This window comes from Stenella coeruleoalba, assembly GCF_951394435.1.
Source record: "Stenella coeruleoalba genome assembly, chromosome: 10".
In the NCBI taxonomy this organism is placed as follows: domain Eukaryota; kingdom Metazoa; phylum Chordata; class Mammalia; order Artiodactyla; family Delphinidae; genus Stenella; species Stenella coeruleoalba.
In genome coordinates this window covers 68,994,085-69,012,894 of record NC_137156.1, presented here as the reverse complement: position 1 = coordinate 69,012,894, position 18,810 = coordinate 68,994,085, and the positions used below count along the sequence as shown (strand labels likewise).

At 53.0% G+C, this 18,810-nt stretch overlaps 1 protein-coding gene across 2 annotated transcripts; it reads left to right on the top strand.

Annotated features, from left to right (window-relative positions):
• Positions 1-912: 912 nt before the first annotated feature.
• Positions 913-18,788, top strand: NT5DC2 (5'-nucleotidase domain containing 2; the record flags this gene model as incomplete). 2 transcript variants are annotated; one of them, XM_079934982.1, is made up of 15 exons in its annotated part: positions 913-1,591; positions 14,225-14,409; positions 14,552-14,626; positions 14,891-14,946; positions 15,088-15,181; positions 15,383-15,511; positions 15,624-15,684; positions 15,769-15,871; positions 15,993-16,194; positions 16,283-16,383; positions 16,526-16,595; positions 17,974-18,060; positions 18,156-18,296; positions 18,381-18,445; positions 18,527-18,788. In XM_079934982.1, the coding sequence occupies exons 1-15, from the start codon at positions 1,372-1,374 to the stop codon at positions 18,786-18,788; spliced, it is 1,851 nt and encodes a 616-aa protein (XP_079791108.1). In that variant the 5' UTR covers positions 913-1,371. The 2 variants fall into 2 exon arrangements, with proteins under 2 accessions (XP_079791108.1, XP_079791109.1); XM_079934983.1 differs by lacking the exon at positions 16,526-16,595 and having other exon boundaries at positions 15,993-16,094; positions 16,302-16,383.
• Positions 18,789-18,810: the final 22 nt, after the last annotated feature.

Here is an 18,810-nt window from a genome sequence, read left to right as displayed (position 1 = left end):
AAGCTGCAGCTTGGATAACCTGGATAACCTGCCTTCTCCCGGAGCCAACCCCACCCAACCACGCACACACAACTGGCTTGGTGCTCACTCTGGCTTCTCTTGGTGGCTCTGCGGGCTGGACACCACAGAGCACCCATCTCCCGCCCAGACAAGGCTTACATATGGCTAAGCCCCCAGCGCACACTTAGCTCACTGGGGCCCTGGGAGTGGGGAGGGCAGCCGCCCACCCACGGGCCCACCTATGGCCTCCATCCTGTGCCAGCACTTGGCCCAGGGGTTGGCACACTGTAGGTCCTCAGCCAAGGTGCAGTGAATATTGGAATGTACACCCTTAGACCCGGCGAGGACACCGCGGGGAGCATCCCACAGAAACAGTGTCTAGCTAGCCAGCTCTCCACCGACAAGGCCCACGGGTGCAGGGTCGGCCTGCTGAAGGCCCAGAGCACATGCGCATGTGGACTTAGAAAATGGATCTGTGTGGAATACACGCGGGTGGAGAGTGGTTCCCAGCAGGAAAGAGGAATTTCGTTGTAAATCCTGGTGATATTGCTAGAAGAGCTAGAGAGTCCCGCGTGGGGAAGCGAGGAATGGAGCGGTTCGGTGCGGCCATTTGCTGAGGTAGGAACCAGGCAAGCACAGTGACCCCTGGCCCACCACCTCGCTCCAAGTTAACAGAGGTCATCTGTGTAAGGCACAAAGAGGGAGCAACGTCTGCTTCAGCGGACGTCGGCTGCGCTGCGGTCCCGAGGTCTCACCCAGCGTGGGGCTGGCAGCGGTGAGCGCGCGGGAAGGACTCTATCCGCCAGAGACGTGAGTGAAACGGGCCGGTCTCTGGTCCGCGGGCAGAACCGGCAGGGGCGAGGGGCGGGGAACAGGACCCCCGCTGCAGGACTGGGGGAAGGGGCAGAGGATCTGAGGTCAGAAGGACAGGAGGTGGGGGAAGGGGCGGGAGGCCCCGGGAGCAGAGGGGGAGACAGGGCCGGGGGGCCGGGGTGGACCCGCCGCGCTCTGGCCCTTTCCCCTCCGAGCCCTGGCCGTCCGGAGCCTCGCGGGGACGGCCTTTCTTAGGCCCGCCTGCCTCCCTAGGGGAGGAAAGAAGGAGCCGCCATCGCCACCGTAGATTCCGAAGGGGCGCAGAGTCCTCCTGGGCCGCTCCGGAGACTGGAGGAGGGGGTCGGGGAGCCCGCCCCGCCCCGTCCGGGACCTCCCGCCCCCCGGACATAGGGACGCTCCCATTGGCGGTCGGGCTCCGCGCGCCGCGCCCATTGGCCGGCCGCTGTGAGGAGCACGCGGCCACGGTGGCGGGCGCGCAGTAGGAGGGCGGCGGACGGGCTGGAGGGCTGAGGGCAGCGCGGGCGGCGCGCAGCGGGCATGGCGGGTGTGGGGCTGCGGGCGGCCGCTCGGCGCTGCCTGCCGCGCCGAGACCACGGCGGGCCGCGAGCCGCCTCGTCCTCGCCCTCCTGTCCTGGTTGCGGCCCTCCGGGTCCCGGCGCCCACTGCCCCGGCGCCCCGCGCTCGGCGCCCGCCGGCGGCGCCGAGCCCAGCGCACACCTGTGGGCTCGATACCAGGACATGCGGAGACTGGTGCACGGTAGGTGAGCCCGAGCGGGAGGAGCGCCGGGCGTGTAGCCCTCTCGGCGGCACACGCGAGCCTGGCCGACGGACCGACGGACCGAGTTCCAGGGTACCGCTCCCGAGTCGTCCCGGGCGCCGCTCCTCGGGGGGAGCGCCGTGGTGGGGCTCGCCAGGCCCCCAGAGCCCTAAGGCCGGGCAACCCTTCGGGAGGGACTCCGGCGGAGGGTCCTGGGGGCTTCTGGGGACTCCCGGAGGCGGGCGGGTGCGCGGTTTGTTCCTCCGCTCAGTATTCAGGAGCTCGGGGTTCCTGTAGCGGCCGCCGGAAGGCGGGCCCCGCCGTCTTTCCTCAGGGTCCCGCCTGTTGGGAGGCCGAAGCGGAAACGCCCCCAACCCCTTGTTCTCTTCGGGGCCTTTAGTTGGGGCGGGAGTACTGGGGACAAAGCCAGCCAGCCGGCGGCGCTGGCCGAAGCGGGCTCCTAGAGATTCCTGACTCAAAAGATGCCGACTAGACTCTTCGGACGCCTCTAGATTCCGCCCTGGAGTCTCGCGCTCTCAGCTCAGGAGGGGAAGGCGTTGTTTGGAGAAACGACACCAAGTCGCCCAAGTCCCCTGGAATCCAGAAGGGTTGCTGCTTCCTTGGCCAGGGCACTTACTCCTCTATCTTCTCTCCCTCTGCAAAACTGGCAGATGAGGCCCCAGAGCACCCTGGTGAGGCCAGAGGGCTGGATATTTGTTCTGGTCTCTGGGGCCCTGCCTCTTTAGCAGACAGATGTGGTTGGGGCTTGGCCCTATCACTGACCAGCTGGGTGGCGCTCAGCAAGCCTCTTCCTCTCGGACCCTCAGTGTCTTACATCGGAAAACACAGTCCTGGGGCCTCTGTCACAGGGTTGTGGTGCTGACTCGGAAAGAGTCCAGGAATGGATGGGGCAACTTCAGGAGGAGCCCCTCTGGGAGTGATATAGCTTTTGCCATCTTATAAGACAAAGTGGTCCTGTCTGGAAGATTCCAACTGCCTGAACGAGGGCTTCCACTCCAGCTGTGTAGAGACCTGGGAGTAGTATGGGTGGACAGGACTCACATTTTGAGGAGCTGAAGGCAGAATAAGCCCTGAGGACTGGTGATTTTGAAGCCCTTGGGCCTCTATCAGGACCATCCCTGCCTCCCCCCACCACCCAGTGGACTGGGCATACATGGGGTGCCGTTTAAGGACCTGTCTTTGCTCTGGGCCTCGAGAAGACCCTCAGTAGAGCAGCCTGAGAAGCCTGCATTGTAGGTGTGGGGGAGAGACATAGGGAAGTCTAGTGGGCTTTATCACTCAGGGCCCACTTGGATTTTCAGATCTTCACAGAGACCCCCCCCCCAAGCTCCTCTTGATGTGATAAGGGCAAGGTCATTTCCAAGATGCCATAGTGAGTGCCGGGATGGACCAGCCTTGCACCCCTGGGTCCTAACTATCCCCTTCTGGCTGGGTTTCCTTGGGGGAGATTCTGGACATTGAGACATGCTGATGCCTGTGGGCAAAACTTTGCTGGGGAGCCAGGCCCCAGGCCAGCCCCTCCCCCCCAGCCTCATTGTGGTGACACTGGAAGGCTAGGCGGAGGGACAAAGTGATTGAGGCAGTTAGGGTGACCTGAATTCAAATGTCAGTTCCATGGCCTGTTGCTAGATGGTTTGGAGCAAGTGACTTTACCTCCCTGCACTCCAGTTTCTTCCTCTGGATGATGGAGGAATAAATGTGATCACCTCATGGGATTGGAGTGAGCTCTAAGGCACCTGCAGCAGCTGGGAGGATGGCACCCACAAGTCTCCTGGCTGCCATTGAGAGGAGTTGGCCTGGAAGGTGGGGGCTGGACAGTGAGACCAGTGAATTTGGGAGGCTGGTGCAGGTGGGGGGCATATCTCCTCACCTGGCCCCATGCACCACCACAGCCCTATGGAAGAAACTGGGGCCTTCTGGCCCCCAGAGCTATGGTTTTCTCAGTCTAGAAGCTGGGTCAGGAGGCCAGGCCTGTGGGCTGCTTCCCCATCCTGCTTTGTTCCTGGGAGGGTTGTCCATCCCTCGGAATATCCTCAAGGGCAGAGGCGAAAGCCTGGATTTGGCCAGAACTCAGTGCCAGGAAGGGGCTGCACAGCCAAGCAGACGCCTGCCCTCCTGGGGAACTACTGGGCTTTGTGCTGAGAGTCACAGATGGCACCCAGGAACTCAGGACCGTGGGAAGGGACATCTCAGAAGCAGCTGCATAAGAGAGCTGATGTCAGCTGTGTCTCATGTGCACCCAGGTGAGGAGTGTTCCATCTGCACCCACGAATCTGAAGCAGCTGCTCTTCCAGGCCTAAGGGCCACCAGAGGAACCAGCCACACCTGTTCCCCCACCCACATTCTGTACTTGTCTCCAAAGGAAAGGGGATGGGTGTGGAGCCTGTGTTCCAAAGGGACCTCTGAGGCAAATGTCTGCTCCATGGCCAAGGGCTTCTGCTTCAAGATCACAACTTGTGTCTGAGACAAAAATTAATTCACTGGAGGCTTGGGCTCTTTGGGCCTCAGCCACAGGCTAGAGGTCTCAGGAACGGGGCCACCTGGAGCCCCTGCAAGGCAGTGTGCTGTGTGTGCACCTAGTCCTGCCTGCTCCCCTCTGATTCCCTGCAACCCGTTTCTTTGAGGGAAACTGGGGACAGGGAAATGTGGGCTCCAGAGGTGCATTGCCCATTTAATCCTACATTTGCCACGGGTCCAGGTGGGAATGCTGCCCAGAGCACGTTCTGTATGACCTTCTTTTTAATTTTGTAGGTTGGTACAATTTTTATTCCTCCTTTAGAGACAAGGAAACTGAGCCCCAAAAGGTAAGGTGTGGTAATTTTCCTGAGGTCATAGCCATGTGAGGGAGGGCTCGGTCTGCTCTCTCTGACCTCAAAGCCCGTGCCCTTTCCCCGTCCACCTCCCCCACTGCACAGATGGGGAAACAAAGGCAGATAAGCCTGGGAACCCTCAGCCCCCTAGGGAGCAGCCAGGGGATTGGGGTGGCTATGACTGTATCCTCAGAGGAGAGCAGCCTGGGTAATGACCCAGAACCTACCACATGTCCCACCTGTCATAATTAGCAATGTTCCCTGCCTAGAGGTGATGCTGAAAACTCGGCCTCTGTACACCAGTGCTGAATCAAGTCTCGGAGACAGAGTTTTAGGTGAAGTAGAAGAGAATAGCTTTCCTGCTTTGCCAGGCAAAGGGGGACGCAGCAGGCTCCTGCCCCAAAACACTATCTCCCAACCCAGGAGGAGTTGGTAAGTTTTTCTAGCAATGGTGCAAGGGTGGGGTTGTTGAGAAGATTAGGGTGTGAGCAGGGTCTGCACTCCTTTAATCTCATCTCAGGTGGTCTCCTAATCTTGATGAGCTTCTCTGGTTCCTCAGATCTTGTCTCAGGTGGTTTCTCGGCTGTTGCTCCGTTGTCTCCCCATCCTTTCCCTTCTCGACTAACAGCTGTTCAAATCTGCCCTTTGGAACCCAGGGAAGGTCATGGAGGCTGGAGTCTGTTCCCTACAAACAAGAAATGAGGGACAGAAAGGCTTCTGTGCCCAGGAGCCCCACAGGGTCTTGCTTGGTTTCACTCCCCCCTTTTCTTTGATACTCCTCAGTCTTGAGGAGAACAGATGTTGGACAAGATAAGGAATAATTGTTTTGGATAGAAATGTTAATCATAAACTTGGCAGAGGGACTCGGTTTTAATCCCTGCTTCAATTTTATCTTTCCCCAAATCTTACTTCCTGCTGAAACGGGGCATAGATACCGAATTAGAAATATTAGAGGGCTTCCCTGGTGGTGCAGTGGTTAAGAATCCGCCTGCCAATGCCGGGGACACAGGTTCAAGCCCTGGCCTGGGAAGATCCCACATGCCACGGAGCAACTAAGCCCGTGCGCCACAACTACTGAGCCTGAGCTCTAGAGCCTGTGCTCCGCAACAAGAGAAGCCACCACAATGAGAAGCCTGTGCATTGCAATGAAGAGTAGACCCCACTCGCTGCAAGGAGAGAACGCCTGCACACTGCAACGAAGACCCAACACAGCCAAAAATAAATAAATAAATTTATTAAAGAAACAGAAAGAAAGGATATTAGAAATACTTGAATTCCTAGTCCTGGATCCGAGGAGTCCTGTATGATTAAGATCTCAATCCCTTAGTCTGCCATTTTGGTGCAACAGACCCAAGTTAAAGGTAAAACGAGTGACAACTGGATCTTTAGTAGATGGTGTAGATCTCACTTCCTTAGAAATTCAGGAGAATAAATCGGAAACCCAGTCTGGAACTGGGCTGTTGTAGCCAGTTGTTTCCAAACAATTCCCTGTAAGGGGGAAAACTCACCAAGTCAAACCCTGAAGACTCGGAAATAGGAAGCTCACCACATATCCAGCAGTTATGAATTATCAAGAGAATCAGCATATGAATCTATAGTTTTGTGGGGAAAAGTAAAAGGTATGAGAAAGAATAAGAAAACAAAACTTCATTACACTTGTCGGAACAAATACTTAAGGTTTCCCAAAGAGTGAGATGTCCACTTCTTAGGAGTCTTGTTCGCTGGCTGTAGGCAGGTGTGGCTGGTCAGTCTCTGGTGATCATCTTACTCTAGTGTGATGTACCCATGGTTTTACTCCATCCAGTTTCAGAGAGGTATGAGTGGTAAGAACATCATAGGCTCCCTTCCATTTCTCTTCAAGCTGCTGCTCAGGTTCTTGTTCTTTCCACACTTTCAGCAGCACCCTGTCTCCTGCTTTGAAGGGATGAAAGGGAGCTTCCAGGCGAGGGGGAGACCTGTGAGACACAAACTCATGCTTAGCGGTTAACAATTGACCAGTCTGTTGTACATACTGCTTAACTTATTTATTTGAAGTATAGTTGATTTACCATGTGCTAATTTCTGTTATATAAAAGTGACTCAGTTATACACATATATACTTTTTTTTTTTTTTAGGCTGCATTGGGTCTTCGCTGCTGTGCGCGGTCTTTCTCTAGTTGCAGCGAGCAGGGGCTACTCTTTGTTGTGGCATGCAGGCTTCTCATTGTGGTGGCTTCTCTTGTTGCGGAGCATGGGCTCTAGGCGTGTGGGCTTCAGTAGTTGTGGCTCATGGGCTCTAGAGCACAGGCTCAGTAGTTGTGGTGCACGGGCTTAGTTGCTCCGTGGCACGTGGGATCTTTCCAGACCAGGGCTCGAACCTGTGTCCCCTGCATTGGCAGGCGGATTCTTAACCACGGTGCCACCGGGGAAGCCCTACATTATTTTTTTATAGTCTTTCCATTATGGTTTATCCCAGGAGATTGACTATAGTTCCTTGTGCTATACAGTAGGACCTTGTTGTTTATCCATTCTTTTTGTTTTTTTAAGATTTTTTTTTTAAATGGACCATTTTTTTTTTAAGTCTTTATTGAATTTGTTACAGTATTGCTTCTGTTTTATGTTTTGGTTTTTGGCCATGACCAGGGATCAAACCCACACCCTCTGCATTGAAAGGCAAAGTCTTAACCACTGGACTGCTAGGGAAGTCCCTGTTCATCCATTCTAAATGTAACAGTTGCATCCAGTAACCCCCAACTCCTAGTCCATCCCTCTGCCTCCCCACCTCCCCACCTCTCCCCTGGCAACCAAAAGTCTGTTCTCTATGTCTGTGAATCTGTTTGTTTTGTAGATAGGTTCATTTGTGCCCTATTTTAGATTCCACATGTAAGTGAGATATATGGTATTTGTCTTTCGGACTTAGTTCACTTAGTATGATAATCTCTCGTTGCATCCATGCTTGCTGCAAATGGCATTATTTCATTCTTTTTATGGCTGAGTAGTATTCCATTTTTTATGTGTACCACATCTTCTTTATCCATTCATCTGTTGAACATTTAGGTTGTTTCCATGTCTTGGCTATTGTGAATAGTCCTGCTGTGAACATAGGGTGCATGTATCTTTTTGAATTATAGTTTTGTCTGGGTATATGCCCAGGATCAGGATTCCTGGATCATATGGTAGTTCTATTTTTAGTTTTCTGAGGAACCTCCACACTGTTTTCCATAGTGGCTGCACCAACTTGTATTCCCACCAAGAGTGGAATTCCCTTTTTTCCACACCCTCTCCAGCATTTGTTATTTGTAGACTTTTTAATGATGGGGATTCTGACTGGTATGAAGTGGTACCTCATTGTAGTTTTGATTTGCATTTCTCTAATAATTAGTGATGTTGAGCATCTTTTCACATGCCTACTGGCCATCTAAATGTTTTCTTTGGAGAAATGTCTATTATGGTCTTCTGCCTGTTTTTTGATTGGTGTTTTTATTTCTTTTTTTTTTTGTTTTTTTTTTTGTTGTTGTTTGTTTTTTTGGCCGCACTGTGCAGCTTGCAGGATCTTAGTTCCTCAACCAGGGATGAAACCCGCACCCTCAGCAGTGAACGTACACAGTCCTAACCACTGGACCTCCAGGGAATTCCCTGGGTTGTTTGTTTTTTCGTTGTTGAGTTGTATGAGCTGTTAGTATATTTTGGAGATTAACTCTTGTCTGTCTCATCATTTGCAAATATTTTCTCCCATTCCATACGTAGGTTGTCTTTTCATTTTTTGAGTGGTTTCCTTTGCTGTGCAAAAGCTTGTAAGTTTCATTAGGTTCCATTGTTTATTTTTGTTTTGGGAGACTGACCCAAGAAAACATTGGTACGATTTATGTCAGAGAATGTTTTGCCTGTGCTCTTCTAGGAGTTTTATGGTGTCATGTCTTACGTTTCAGTCTTTAAACCATTTTTAGTTTATTTTTGTGCATGGTATGAGGGTGTGTTCTAACTTCATTGATTTACATGCAGCTGTCCAACTTTCCCAGAACCATGAACGGTTTTTCTTTCTTTACTCTTAGGAGCCAAGAATGGTCGCCTGTATATAATTTCTTAAGGGCTCAACCCTCGCCTGCTTCTAGGGGCCACCCACATATGGAGGAGAGCAATTGGCAAGCCCTTGTTCTATTTTAGATGAGTTTCCTGGCATAGCTTAGCAAAAGTTCTTCATGGTGTGATTCATCTTCTTAGCCTTTCTCATAGATCGGTGTCTCCATGCTGAGCGAAGTTTCCATTATATACCTAAAGCTTTATTTACTGTTTGTGTTATTTCTGCTATGAAAGCAGATCCATGGTCACTCTGAATAGTAGAGGGAAGGCTGTACCTAGGAATAATGTCCTTAAGAAGAGCTTTTGTCACTTCTAATACTTTTTCTGTTCTGGCTGGGAAGGCCTCTACTCAACCTTGATCCACGTGCAATCCTTGTAAATCTTTAGCCAAAATCTCGTTGAAGAGGGTGGGGGAATTTTTAAATCCTTGTGGCATCCCAAGTCTGATGTAGCTCAGAAAATTCAAGTTTGCAACAATACAGAAATATGTCCGAAATCACATACACAAAGGTCAGTTCGTTTTACCATAGTTACTCCATTTTGACTTTCAAATGCACTCCCCTCCTCAGTGTCAAAGCAGATGTACAATGCGTGTCTGAAAGGCCACAAAACAGGCCTTTTTTTAAAGTTAAACCATGTATAAGCCAGTGACTTCCCCACACCTCAATACATGCAGATTTTTTTCATCATTTTCCCTCTGATTGCAAATCTTTCAATAGAAAGCATTGATAATCAAAATAGCTGTCCCTCAATGCCGGGGTGATACAGCTGTTTGACCTGGTTGTAGATCATGTCCCTCCATGCTAGGCCTCTTTTATATTTGCCTAGTTAATCAGGTATCGTGAACAAGCTCAGAGGTATGTTAGTGAGGAAACATTTTATAGGACATACATTTTATCATTTATACCCAATTGTCACACGAGCATTGTACATGTGCTTTAAGCAGTAGACCCAGCTCAGTGGTATGATATGACATTTATGAGAGACCTGTATTTGTCTGAAGGTCCTTCGCATAAATCTTGAAGATGAAGCACTTCTGCAAAAGCATCAGAGTACAATAACTGTCTATAAATGACAGAAGGACTTAAAGGATGCAGTTAAACATCTGATTACAATGTAATCGATAAAGAAACTTGGTTACAATAACCAGAATTACAACTGATTACATTTGATTTAACGTACCAAATCTTAATTAAATGTTTCTCTCTGAAATGCCTCAGGGGCCCTCTGAAGCATCTCAAAGTTAGCTGGAGGTCAAAAGAACTTTTAGAAACTGCCAAACAATGCTATTTACTTAACCAAAGTGAAAAGATTTTAAAGGTGAATACAGATCACTTAAAGGCAAAGGAACTCACAAGCTGCTATCAAAAGCAGTATTTCAAGAAAACTTTAGAGGAAGAAACCAAATCCAGTCTTGTCCCAGCCCACTCCCAACAAAATTCATTTACCCAACTAAATTTCCTTTTCCTTTTCTGCAGACCTTCTACAACTTTCTGTAAACATTTTGCCCCTTTTCCATTCAAAATCAACCAGCTCTAGGGCAAAAATCACTTTTTTTTTTCCTTAGGAAAATGCAGTGCCATTCCTCATACCATCTTTTGTTCAAACCTACTTTCCTTAAGCAACCGTGAATTGTCTTCAGCACTCTGTAGATTTATAAACATAAATACCAATAATTTCTAAAGACATGTGCTTTCTTTTTTTTTTAATATTCTTCATTCATTTATTTATGGCTGCGTCGGGTCTTAGTTGTGGCATGCGTGCTCTTTTTTGCGGCGTGCGGGGCTTCTCTCTAGTTGTGGCATGCGGGCTCCAGAGCGTGTGGGCTTAGTTGGTTGCCCCACAGCATGTGGGATCTTAGTTCCCCGACCAGGGATCAAACCCACATCTCCTGCATTGGAAGGTAGACTCTTAACCACTGGACCACCAGGGAAGTCCCAGACATGTGCTTTCTTATAAAGAATCACAGGGTGGCACCAAATACCTTTAGTTCCTACATACCTTTAGTCTCTCTGCAAAGGGAAGCCAGTATTCAGTAATTAATGTTTCAGTATCTTATTTTACTTGGAAATGGCCTACCTATTCAATAAACTTCCATCATTTAACTTAATTTAGCACAACTCTACAATTTTAAGTTACCAAGCATCTGGAGAGGTTATTCTTAAGTAGACATTCCTAAAATACTTATTCATAAAGAGTTTACCTAAAAACTCTTAACCTCGTTTGCTTTACTTAACACTGATGATTCTAAATACATGTCTATATTAATTAAACCAACAAGCTTAAACTACCTTCAGTAACAGATATCAATTCAGTACTGAGTATTTCCCAGATCGTGTGGTCCAAAATTTATATTGGCCAATTTTTTAGACATTTAGATTTAACTTGTAAGCTCTTACTTTTAAGTCAATTAAACAGAGCTCATTTACAAGTTAGCTCCTACATAAAGACAGAACCAGAGATCTCACAGTTTTTCCACTTGAGTTTAATAAGGCCTTCTTTCCCCTGCCCTTTTTCTTCAGTCTCAGGAACTAGAGATGGTCTAGATAACATGTGTTCCTGAGGACCTAGGCACAGGGGGAAAGAAATACCAATTCCTTTTCATGGGAGCATAGCTGAAGAGCTCCTAGTTTTGTAAAAATACCCTAGAGGGTGTACAGAGATTGAACAGAGCTCTGGTCACCTATAACAAGGCTAGTCCAAAAGGGAAAATCCCAACCAACATTCCTCCACAGGCAAAGCCCCACGCAATAGGGAAGGATACACTGATGTTGTCACACGTGAGCTCTGTTATTCACAAAAGATGTCTCAACCAGTCAGTGCAAGTACTGACACACACACACATACAAACAACAAACATGGTCCCACAAACAAAAGATCAGACAAGGCGTAGCCCAAAGATTCCATTTCCACTCCCGGACAGAGAATTCAAAGTGGCCCACAATGAGCAGGTAGAATTTTCCCACCCTGCGCAAGCCAGAGTGGCTCACCCCAAAACAATACACATAAAAGCACAGACGACAGATAAGCTATGGCCACACAGATAATTAGAGGAGGTGTAGTTTAAAAATTCTGCTTCCACTCCCAGACAAAGGTTTCCAAACAGATTGGCTCAGTTCTTGAAAAAGAACAAACCCAGAGTTGGCTCTTGGAGAGCCCAGAGTGGCTAGCCCAGATGGAGTGGAGAGAATTCCCAGCCTTTCCATTCCTGTGACAAAAGGATTCTAGCTGAAGAATAGAATAATAATTTAGGCTACCACACAAAGGCCACTTCTCCTTACTTTTAAGAATGTACATTGGCCAAACAGAATTACAATAGAATCTCATTCTTTTTAGCCATAGGTTGATAGCTATAGGTTGACCAGTCTGCCAGAATTTTCCCCAGGGGACTATCAGATGGACTCGAAGAAGAAGCACTTCCCATGTTTGATTGAAAGAACACTCAGGCTCAGACCAAGAACAAACCAAAATCCTAGCCAGCAACAGAAGCCTCAAACCAAAGAAACCAAAAACCCAAACAGAAACCAAAACGAAATGGGCTTCCAAGTCCCACTTAGCCCGTGATCTCTGCCCAAGTGGCACACCTCTCAAATGGGATTTCCTGGAATGGAGAATCCCCCAAATGGGAACCAAGGTTCCTCCAAACGGACAGGGTCAAAGTGGCCACAGAGTACACGCTGGGGGACTTCCCCAAATGCTAGCCGAGGTGTTGTGACATCCCAAATGCTACTTTTATGCTTCCCCAAAATAATTCCTTGGAGTAGGAAGTCCAGGGTGGTCCAGGCAGGAGGAAGAGAGGAACATCCTCAAGGCGAAGATGACCTCGGCAGCTGGGCAGCTACTAGGGTGGTCCCTAGCAGGACCACTCTTCCACTGTCTCGTCCCGCCTCGGAGTTCCAGCTGCCAGGATGGCCGATGGGGTATGACTGGGGCTCAGCCTTCCCAGACAAGGGTCCCAGGTGATCTGGTCTCTAAAGGAATTCTTCAGCCCTCCACTCTTGAATGAGGCTGGCATGGAGAAAATCTTGGAGCATCCAATCAAGCCAGGGAACCACCCCCCCCCGCCCCGCACCCGCCCCAGGACTGCCCACGAGTCAGCCCCATGTTGGGTGCCAAATCGAATCTTGGAGACAGAGTTTTGGGTGAAGTAGAAGAGAATAGCTTTATTGCTTTCGCAGGCAAAGGGGGACAGGCTTCTGCGCCAAAAAACTATCTGCCAACCAGGGAGGAATTGGTGAGGAGTTTTTATAGCGGTCGTTCAAGGGTGGGGTTGCTGATAAGATTAGGGTGTGTGCAGGGTCTGCACTCCTTTAATCTTGTGGTCTCCTAATCTTTTTTTTTTTCTTTTTTTAATTTATTTATTTAGGGCTGCACTGGGTCTTCATTGCTGCGCGTGGGCTTTCTTTAGTTGCCTCGAGCTGGGGCTACTCTTCGTTGTGGTGCGCAGGCTTCTCATTGCAGTGGCTTCTCTTGTTGTGGAGCACAGGCTCTAGGCACGTGGGCTTCAGTAGTTGTGGCGCACGGGCTTAGTTGCTCCATGGCATGTGGGATCTTCCCGGACCAGGGCTCAAACCCGTATCCCCTGCATTGGCAGGCAGATTCTTTTTTTTTTTTTTGGCTGCGTTGGGTCTTCGTTACTGTGCGCGGGCTTTCTCTAGTCGTGGTGAGCAGGGGGGCTACTCTTTGTTGCAGTGCGCTGGGCTTCTCATTGTGGTGGCTTCTCTTGTGGAGCAAGGGCTCCAGGCACGCAGGCTTCAGTAGTTGTGGTGCATGGGCTTAGTTGCTCCGTGGCATGTGGGATCTTCCCAGACCAGGGATCGAAGTCGTGTCTCCTGCATTGGCGGGTGGATTCTTAACCACTGCACCACCAGGGAAGTCCCAAGAGGCAGGTTTTTTTTTTTTTGCGGTACGTGGGCCTCTCACTGTTGTGGCCTCTCCCATTGCGGAGCACAGGCTCCGGACGCGCAGGCCCAGCAGCCATGGCTCACGGGCCCAGCTGCTCCGCGGCATGTGGGATCTTCCCGGACCAGGGCATGAATCCATGTCCCCTGCATCGGCAGGCGAATTCTTAACCACTGTGCCACCAGGGAAGCCCTGGTCTAATCTTGATGAGCTTCTCTGGTTCCTCAAATCTTGCCTCAGGTTGTTTCTTGGCTGCTCCTCCCTTGTCTCCCCATCCTTTCCCTTCCCTACTAGCAGCTGTTCAAATCTGCCCTTTGGAACCCAGGGAAGGTCATGAAGGCTGGAGTGGGGGACAGAAATGGGGGACAGAAAGGCTTCTGTACCCAGGAGCCCCACAGGGTCCTGCTTGGTCCCAGGGGCAGTGAATGTCATTACGTGGACTGGTGGGCAGCTGAAATCCGATTAGAGGGGCCTCACTGTGAGACCTGTGGCAGGTGCACAGAGCTGGGGCCCTGAGTAGCAGCGGAGCTACCCAGTACCCCTCACCTTGATAATGTTCCTAAGTCCCAACCCCAGCTTCAGGCAAGGTGGAAAGTGTCAGAGCATAGCCAGGTGTCCCATGGGGCTTATGAGAGTCTGGAGGAGGCATGGCTTAGAGCAACTGGTAGGCTGCAGGCGGTGGTATAATCCAGGACCCATAGGGTCCTTACCCCACCCATGTGACCCTGGGCGAGTGACTTTTCTCTGAGCCTCAGTTTGACCTAATGCTGCATTGAGCTAAGAGTACCATTTTAGGGTGTTTCCTGATCATCCTCATTATACTTATACCTCCTTCCTCTAGACCTCCTGCCTCCTGAGGTCTGCAGTCTCCTGAACCCAGCGGCCATCTATGCCAACAACGAGATCAGCCTGCGTGATGTCGAGGTCTATGGCTTCGACTATGACTACACCCTGGCCCAGTATGCGGACACGCTGCACCCAGAGATCTTCACTGCCGCCCGTGACATCCTGATTGAGCACTACAAGGTGAGGCCAGACAGGTAGGGGTCCCAGGCCGGATCATGGGGCGCCCCTGGATGGGTGGCTGAATTGATCCCCTGAGGCAGCTGCCCAGCCAGCAGGTCTGTCAGTACTGCTGGCTCAGGCCTGACCTGATTTCCCCTGACAGTACCCGGAGGGGATTCGAAAGTATGACTACAACCCCAGCTTTGCCATCCGTGGCCTCCACTATGATATTCAGAAGGTGAGTGGCTAGACCACTGACTCCCTGGCCCCTCCTGACTGGATGTATATCAGAACTACTTCCTTAGCTGCCCGTCTCCTATGCGGGCGGGGGCGGTGCTTATCTTTCTACTCCCTTGGCCTCAAAGCTGTAGCTTCCTCTTGGCGTGCACATGATACCCTTGGTACCATCCAACTGGGGCTTCGGCATGGGGGCTAGCAAAGGCTGGCTCAGAGCTAATGGCAAACTCCTTCATTGCCCCTCTTACTCCCTTGGTGCCCTCAGAGTCTTCTGATGAAGATTGACGCCTTCCATTATGTGCAACTGGGGACAGCCTACAGGTCAGTGCTAACCTTGCCCTGACCGCACCCCAGCCTGCTGCTCCAGGTCCACACTGTCCTGCATCACCCCACGGTCCCCCACCCTACACCGTGGCCAGGGTTCAGGACCACTTCGGACTGGTGATCTCTGCATCCACCCAGGGGCCTTCAGCCTGTACCAGACGAAGAGGTGATCGACCTATATGGGGGCACCCAGCACATCCCACTGTACCAGATGAGTGGCTTCTATGGCAAGGTACTCGCTCCGTCTGCCACTGCCCAGGGCAGCCAGCTCCATGACCTCACAGTGGGTGCTGGCTCCCTGGGAGGCAGTGCCCACACCCTGGTGCGCCAGCCCTGACCCACAGGCTGTGCCCCTCCACCAGTGTCCCAAGACATATTTGGAGCTCTTGGGTCTCCGGAGCTGGGGCTTGCTGAGTCAGTGGTCCTTCCTCAGGGTCCTTCCATCAAGCAGTTCATGGACATCTTCTCGCTGCCAGAGATGGCACTGCTCTCCTGCGTGGTGGACCACTTCCTGGGCCATGGCCTGGAGTTTGACCAAGCACACCTCTATAAGGATGTGACGGTGAGGGCGCTAGGCCTGCCTCCCAGTGTGGCAGGGAAGGTGAAGTCCAGCCACAGCAGGGCAGGTCCTCCTGGGCTCCACTGTGGCCTCACTGTCCCTCCACTGCCCCCAGGACGCCATTCGAGATGTGCACGTGAAGGGCCTTATGTACCAGTGGATCGAGCGGGACATGGGTAAGGGGGGATGGTTGCCCTGCTGCGGCCTGTCCGGGCAGGGTGCAGGGCTGGCCCTCACAAGCTCCCATCTCCCCCCATTAGAGAAGTACATCCTGCGAGGGGATGAGACATTCGCCGTCCTGAGCCGCCTGGTGGCGCACGGGAAACAGCTGTTCCTCATCACCAACAGTCCTTTCAGCTTCGTGTGAGCACCCCCGTGTCCCCCAACCCGTGGGAGGAGGGAGCAGGGCAGGGGCCTGAGTTGGGATGGGCAGGCCTGGAGCCTCCCTCAGACACCTGCCACCTGTCCCACTCTGTCCCACCAGGGACAAGGGGATGCGGCACATGGTGGGTGCCGACTGGCGCCAACTCTTCGACGTGGTCATCGTCCAGGCAGACAAGCCCAGCTTCTTCACCGACCGGCGCAAGTATGGGCCTGGCAGGGGCGATGGGCCCAGGGAGCGGGGACTGGCCTCTGCTTGCCGCCCTGTGTGCCTGGGGTGGGGGCACCCCCTTGCTGATGGGCAGGTGAGCAGGTGGGCCTTTGCAGAGTGGGAGGTGTCCAGCCTGTGGTCCTGCCACAGACTGGAAATCAGGCCCTTTAACCCCACCCTAGGCCTTTCAACCCACCCTAGGCCTTTCAGAAAACTTGATGAGAAGGGCTCACTGCATTGGGACCGTATCACCCGCCTGGAAAAGGGCAAGATCTATCGTCAGGTGAGAGCCATCTAGGTGGGAATTGTACCTGGTAGGGACCCCAGGGCCCAGCCACGGCCCCAGGCTGTGGCGGGGCTGCCGCATGGCCTCTTGGGCCCTGACCAGCCACCACACCTTCTGTTGTGGCTCTGTCCCCTCACAGGAAGTGGCTCCCAGGGCCTGGCCCAATTGCTTGGCCTCTCTGTGCTGTGCTTTCCTCGTCTGTAAAAGAGGTATAATACTCTACTTGAGTGGTGGTGTAAAGCTCTTAGGTTGTTGGGGCATTCGCCAAGTGCCCAATAAATGGCCCTGCTTTTGCCTCGGGCTGAGCACTCTGCTGCAGCCAGATGAGCCTGGTTGGGGCCCCCGAGTTGGGCTGGTGGGGGTGCTGGCACAGGCCTCGGAGGAAACCCCTTTTCTGGCTGGCTAGGAGGGTGAGAAGGGCCTTGTGCTTGGTGGGGAAGTGTCAGGTGGCTGTGAGCAGGAGGTGATTAAGGCACTTGGCTCTGGGTGGAATGCGGAAATCCTGGCTGAGCTGGGCTTCTTGGAGATGGAGGTTCCAGAAGCTGGGGGCAGGGAAGAAGCCAGCAGTCGGGCCAGTGACAGGCACAGGGAGCAGCCTCGGGCCGCCCAGTGCCAAGGTCCCAGCCCTTCACCCCTGCCGACCGCTCGGCCTTCCACCCTGCTGGCCCCCAACTGTCGGTGGCCCCCTTGGGCACGAGCTTTACCCCTCGGCTCTGAGGCTGATGCTCCCTGTTGTCTTGCCATCCTGGCTGAGCCTGAGGAGGGTCACGCGTCTTTGTGGGGAACACTGATTTTTCTTCTCTGGCAGGCTTTAGACTTCTGTATGCCTGGTGTTCTGAAATTTCATTGTGTGCGTGGTTCTCGTTGTCTTGGCACGTCCTCAGCGCCCCGCCCGCTCGTACTCCCCTCCTGCTCCTCACCTTCTCTGCTTGAGCTTATTTCAACCATTAAGCCCTTCACAGCTACCTGTTTCCCCCACGGCTGTCACCTCCCCAGGCCTCTCACACCCGCAGACTGCCTCTAGTAACTCCTTTTTGCTGGGTGTATATTCTCACTTCTGGGCTGTGGGTGCCTGCTCTGTGGAGGCTGCTGCCCCTGCCCCGGTTTCTGCTCCCCTGCCAGCTTCCTCTGCTGTGCCTGAGCCTGGCTGTTTTCAACTCTCCAGCTTTGGCGCAGGAGGGGCAGGCGGCCTCACAGTGAGGACTGCCATTGGTCTGCTGGGTCCCTCTGGGCTCAGGCTGAGGTGGCCTGCTTGCTTCAGGGCCATGGGGTCACTGCTGCAGTTTGTTTCCCACAAAGAGTGAACTCAATTCCTAGCTTGGGTGGGTGTGAGGGCACGGGGAGGGGAGGCCCAGGGCACCAGGCCAGGCCTATAGGAGACCTTCCTGCCCCAGGCAGACCCCCTTCCGGAGCCTGGAGGGGACAGCGAGGCCACGGGAAAGGGCAGCCCAGCATCCGGCTAGAGGGGCCTTGCTGCCTCTGGGGATTAGGGATTTGGGAAGACTGGTGGAGAATTACCCTGGGGGAGCCCCTTCAGCACACTGGGCTTAGCCCGGTCTTCCCCGCTCACCCCCAATCTCTTCCCAGGGAAACCTGTTTGACTTCCTGCGTCTGACGGAATGGCGAGGCCCCCGTGTGCTCTACTTCGGAGACCACCTCTACAGTGACCTGGCGGTGAGGGCGGGAGGCGGGGATGGGTCGCAGTGGGGAGGGGAGGGGGACCTCCTGGCCGGCACTGAGCCCTGCCTACCCTGCACCCTGCCCCCCAGGATCTCATGCTGCGTCACGGCTGGCGCACAGGTGCCATTATCCCTGAGCTGGAGCGAGAGATCCGCATCATCAACACGGAGCAGTACATGCACTCGCTGACGTGGCAGCAGGCACTCACGGGGCTCCTGGAGCGTATGCAGGTGCGGGGGCAGCTGGACGTCTGCAGGGAGGTGGGGGGCCGCTGCCTGGCCGCACACACTCAGAGCACCCCTTGTCTCCCCCAGACCTACCAGGATGCCGAGTCTCGGCAGGTGCTGGCCGCCTGGATGAAGGAGCGGCAGGAGCTGAGGTGAGTGGTGGGGCCTGGGCAGGAGCCCCAGCCCAGCCCCCTCAGGAGCACCCCCATGAGTGCCCACATCTCCCTCCCCAGGTGCATCACCAAGGCCCTGTTCAATGCGCAGTTCGGGAGCATCTTTCGCACCTTCCACAACCCCACCTACTTCTCGCGGCGCCTGGTGCGCTTCTCCGACCTCTACATGGCCTCCCTCAGCTGTCTGCTCAACTACCGCGTGGACTTCACCTTCTACCCGCGCCGCACGCCCCTGCAGCACGAGGCACCGCTCTGGATGGATCAGCTCTGCACCGGATGCATGAAGACACCCTTCCTTGGCGACATGGCCCACATCCGCTGAGGGTACCTTTATTGTGTGGACC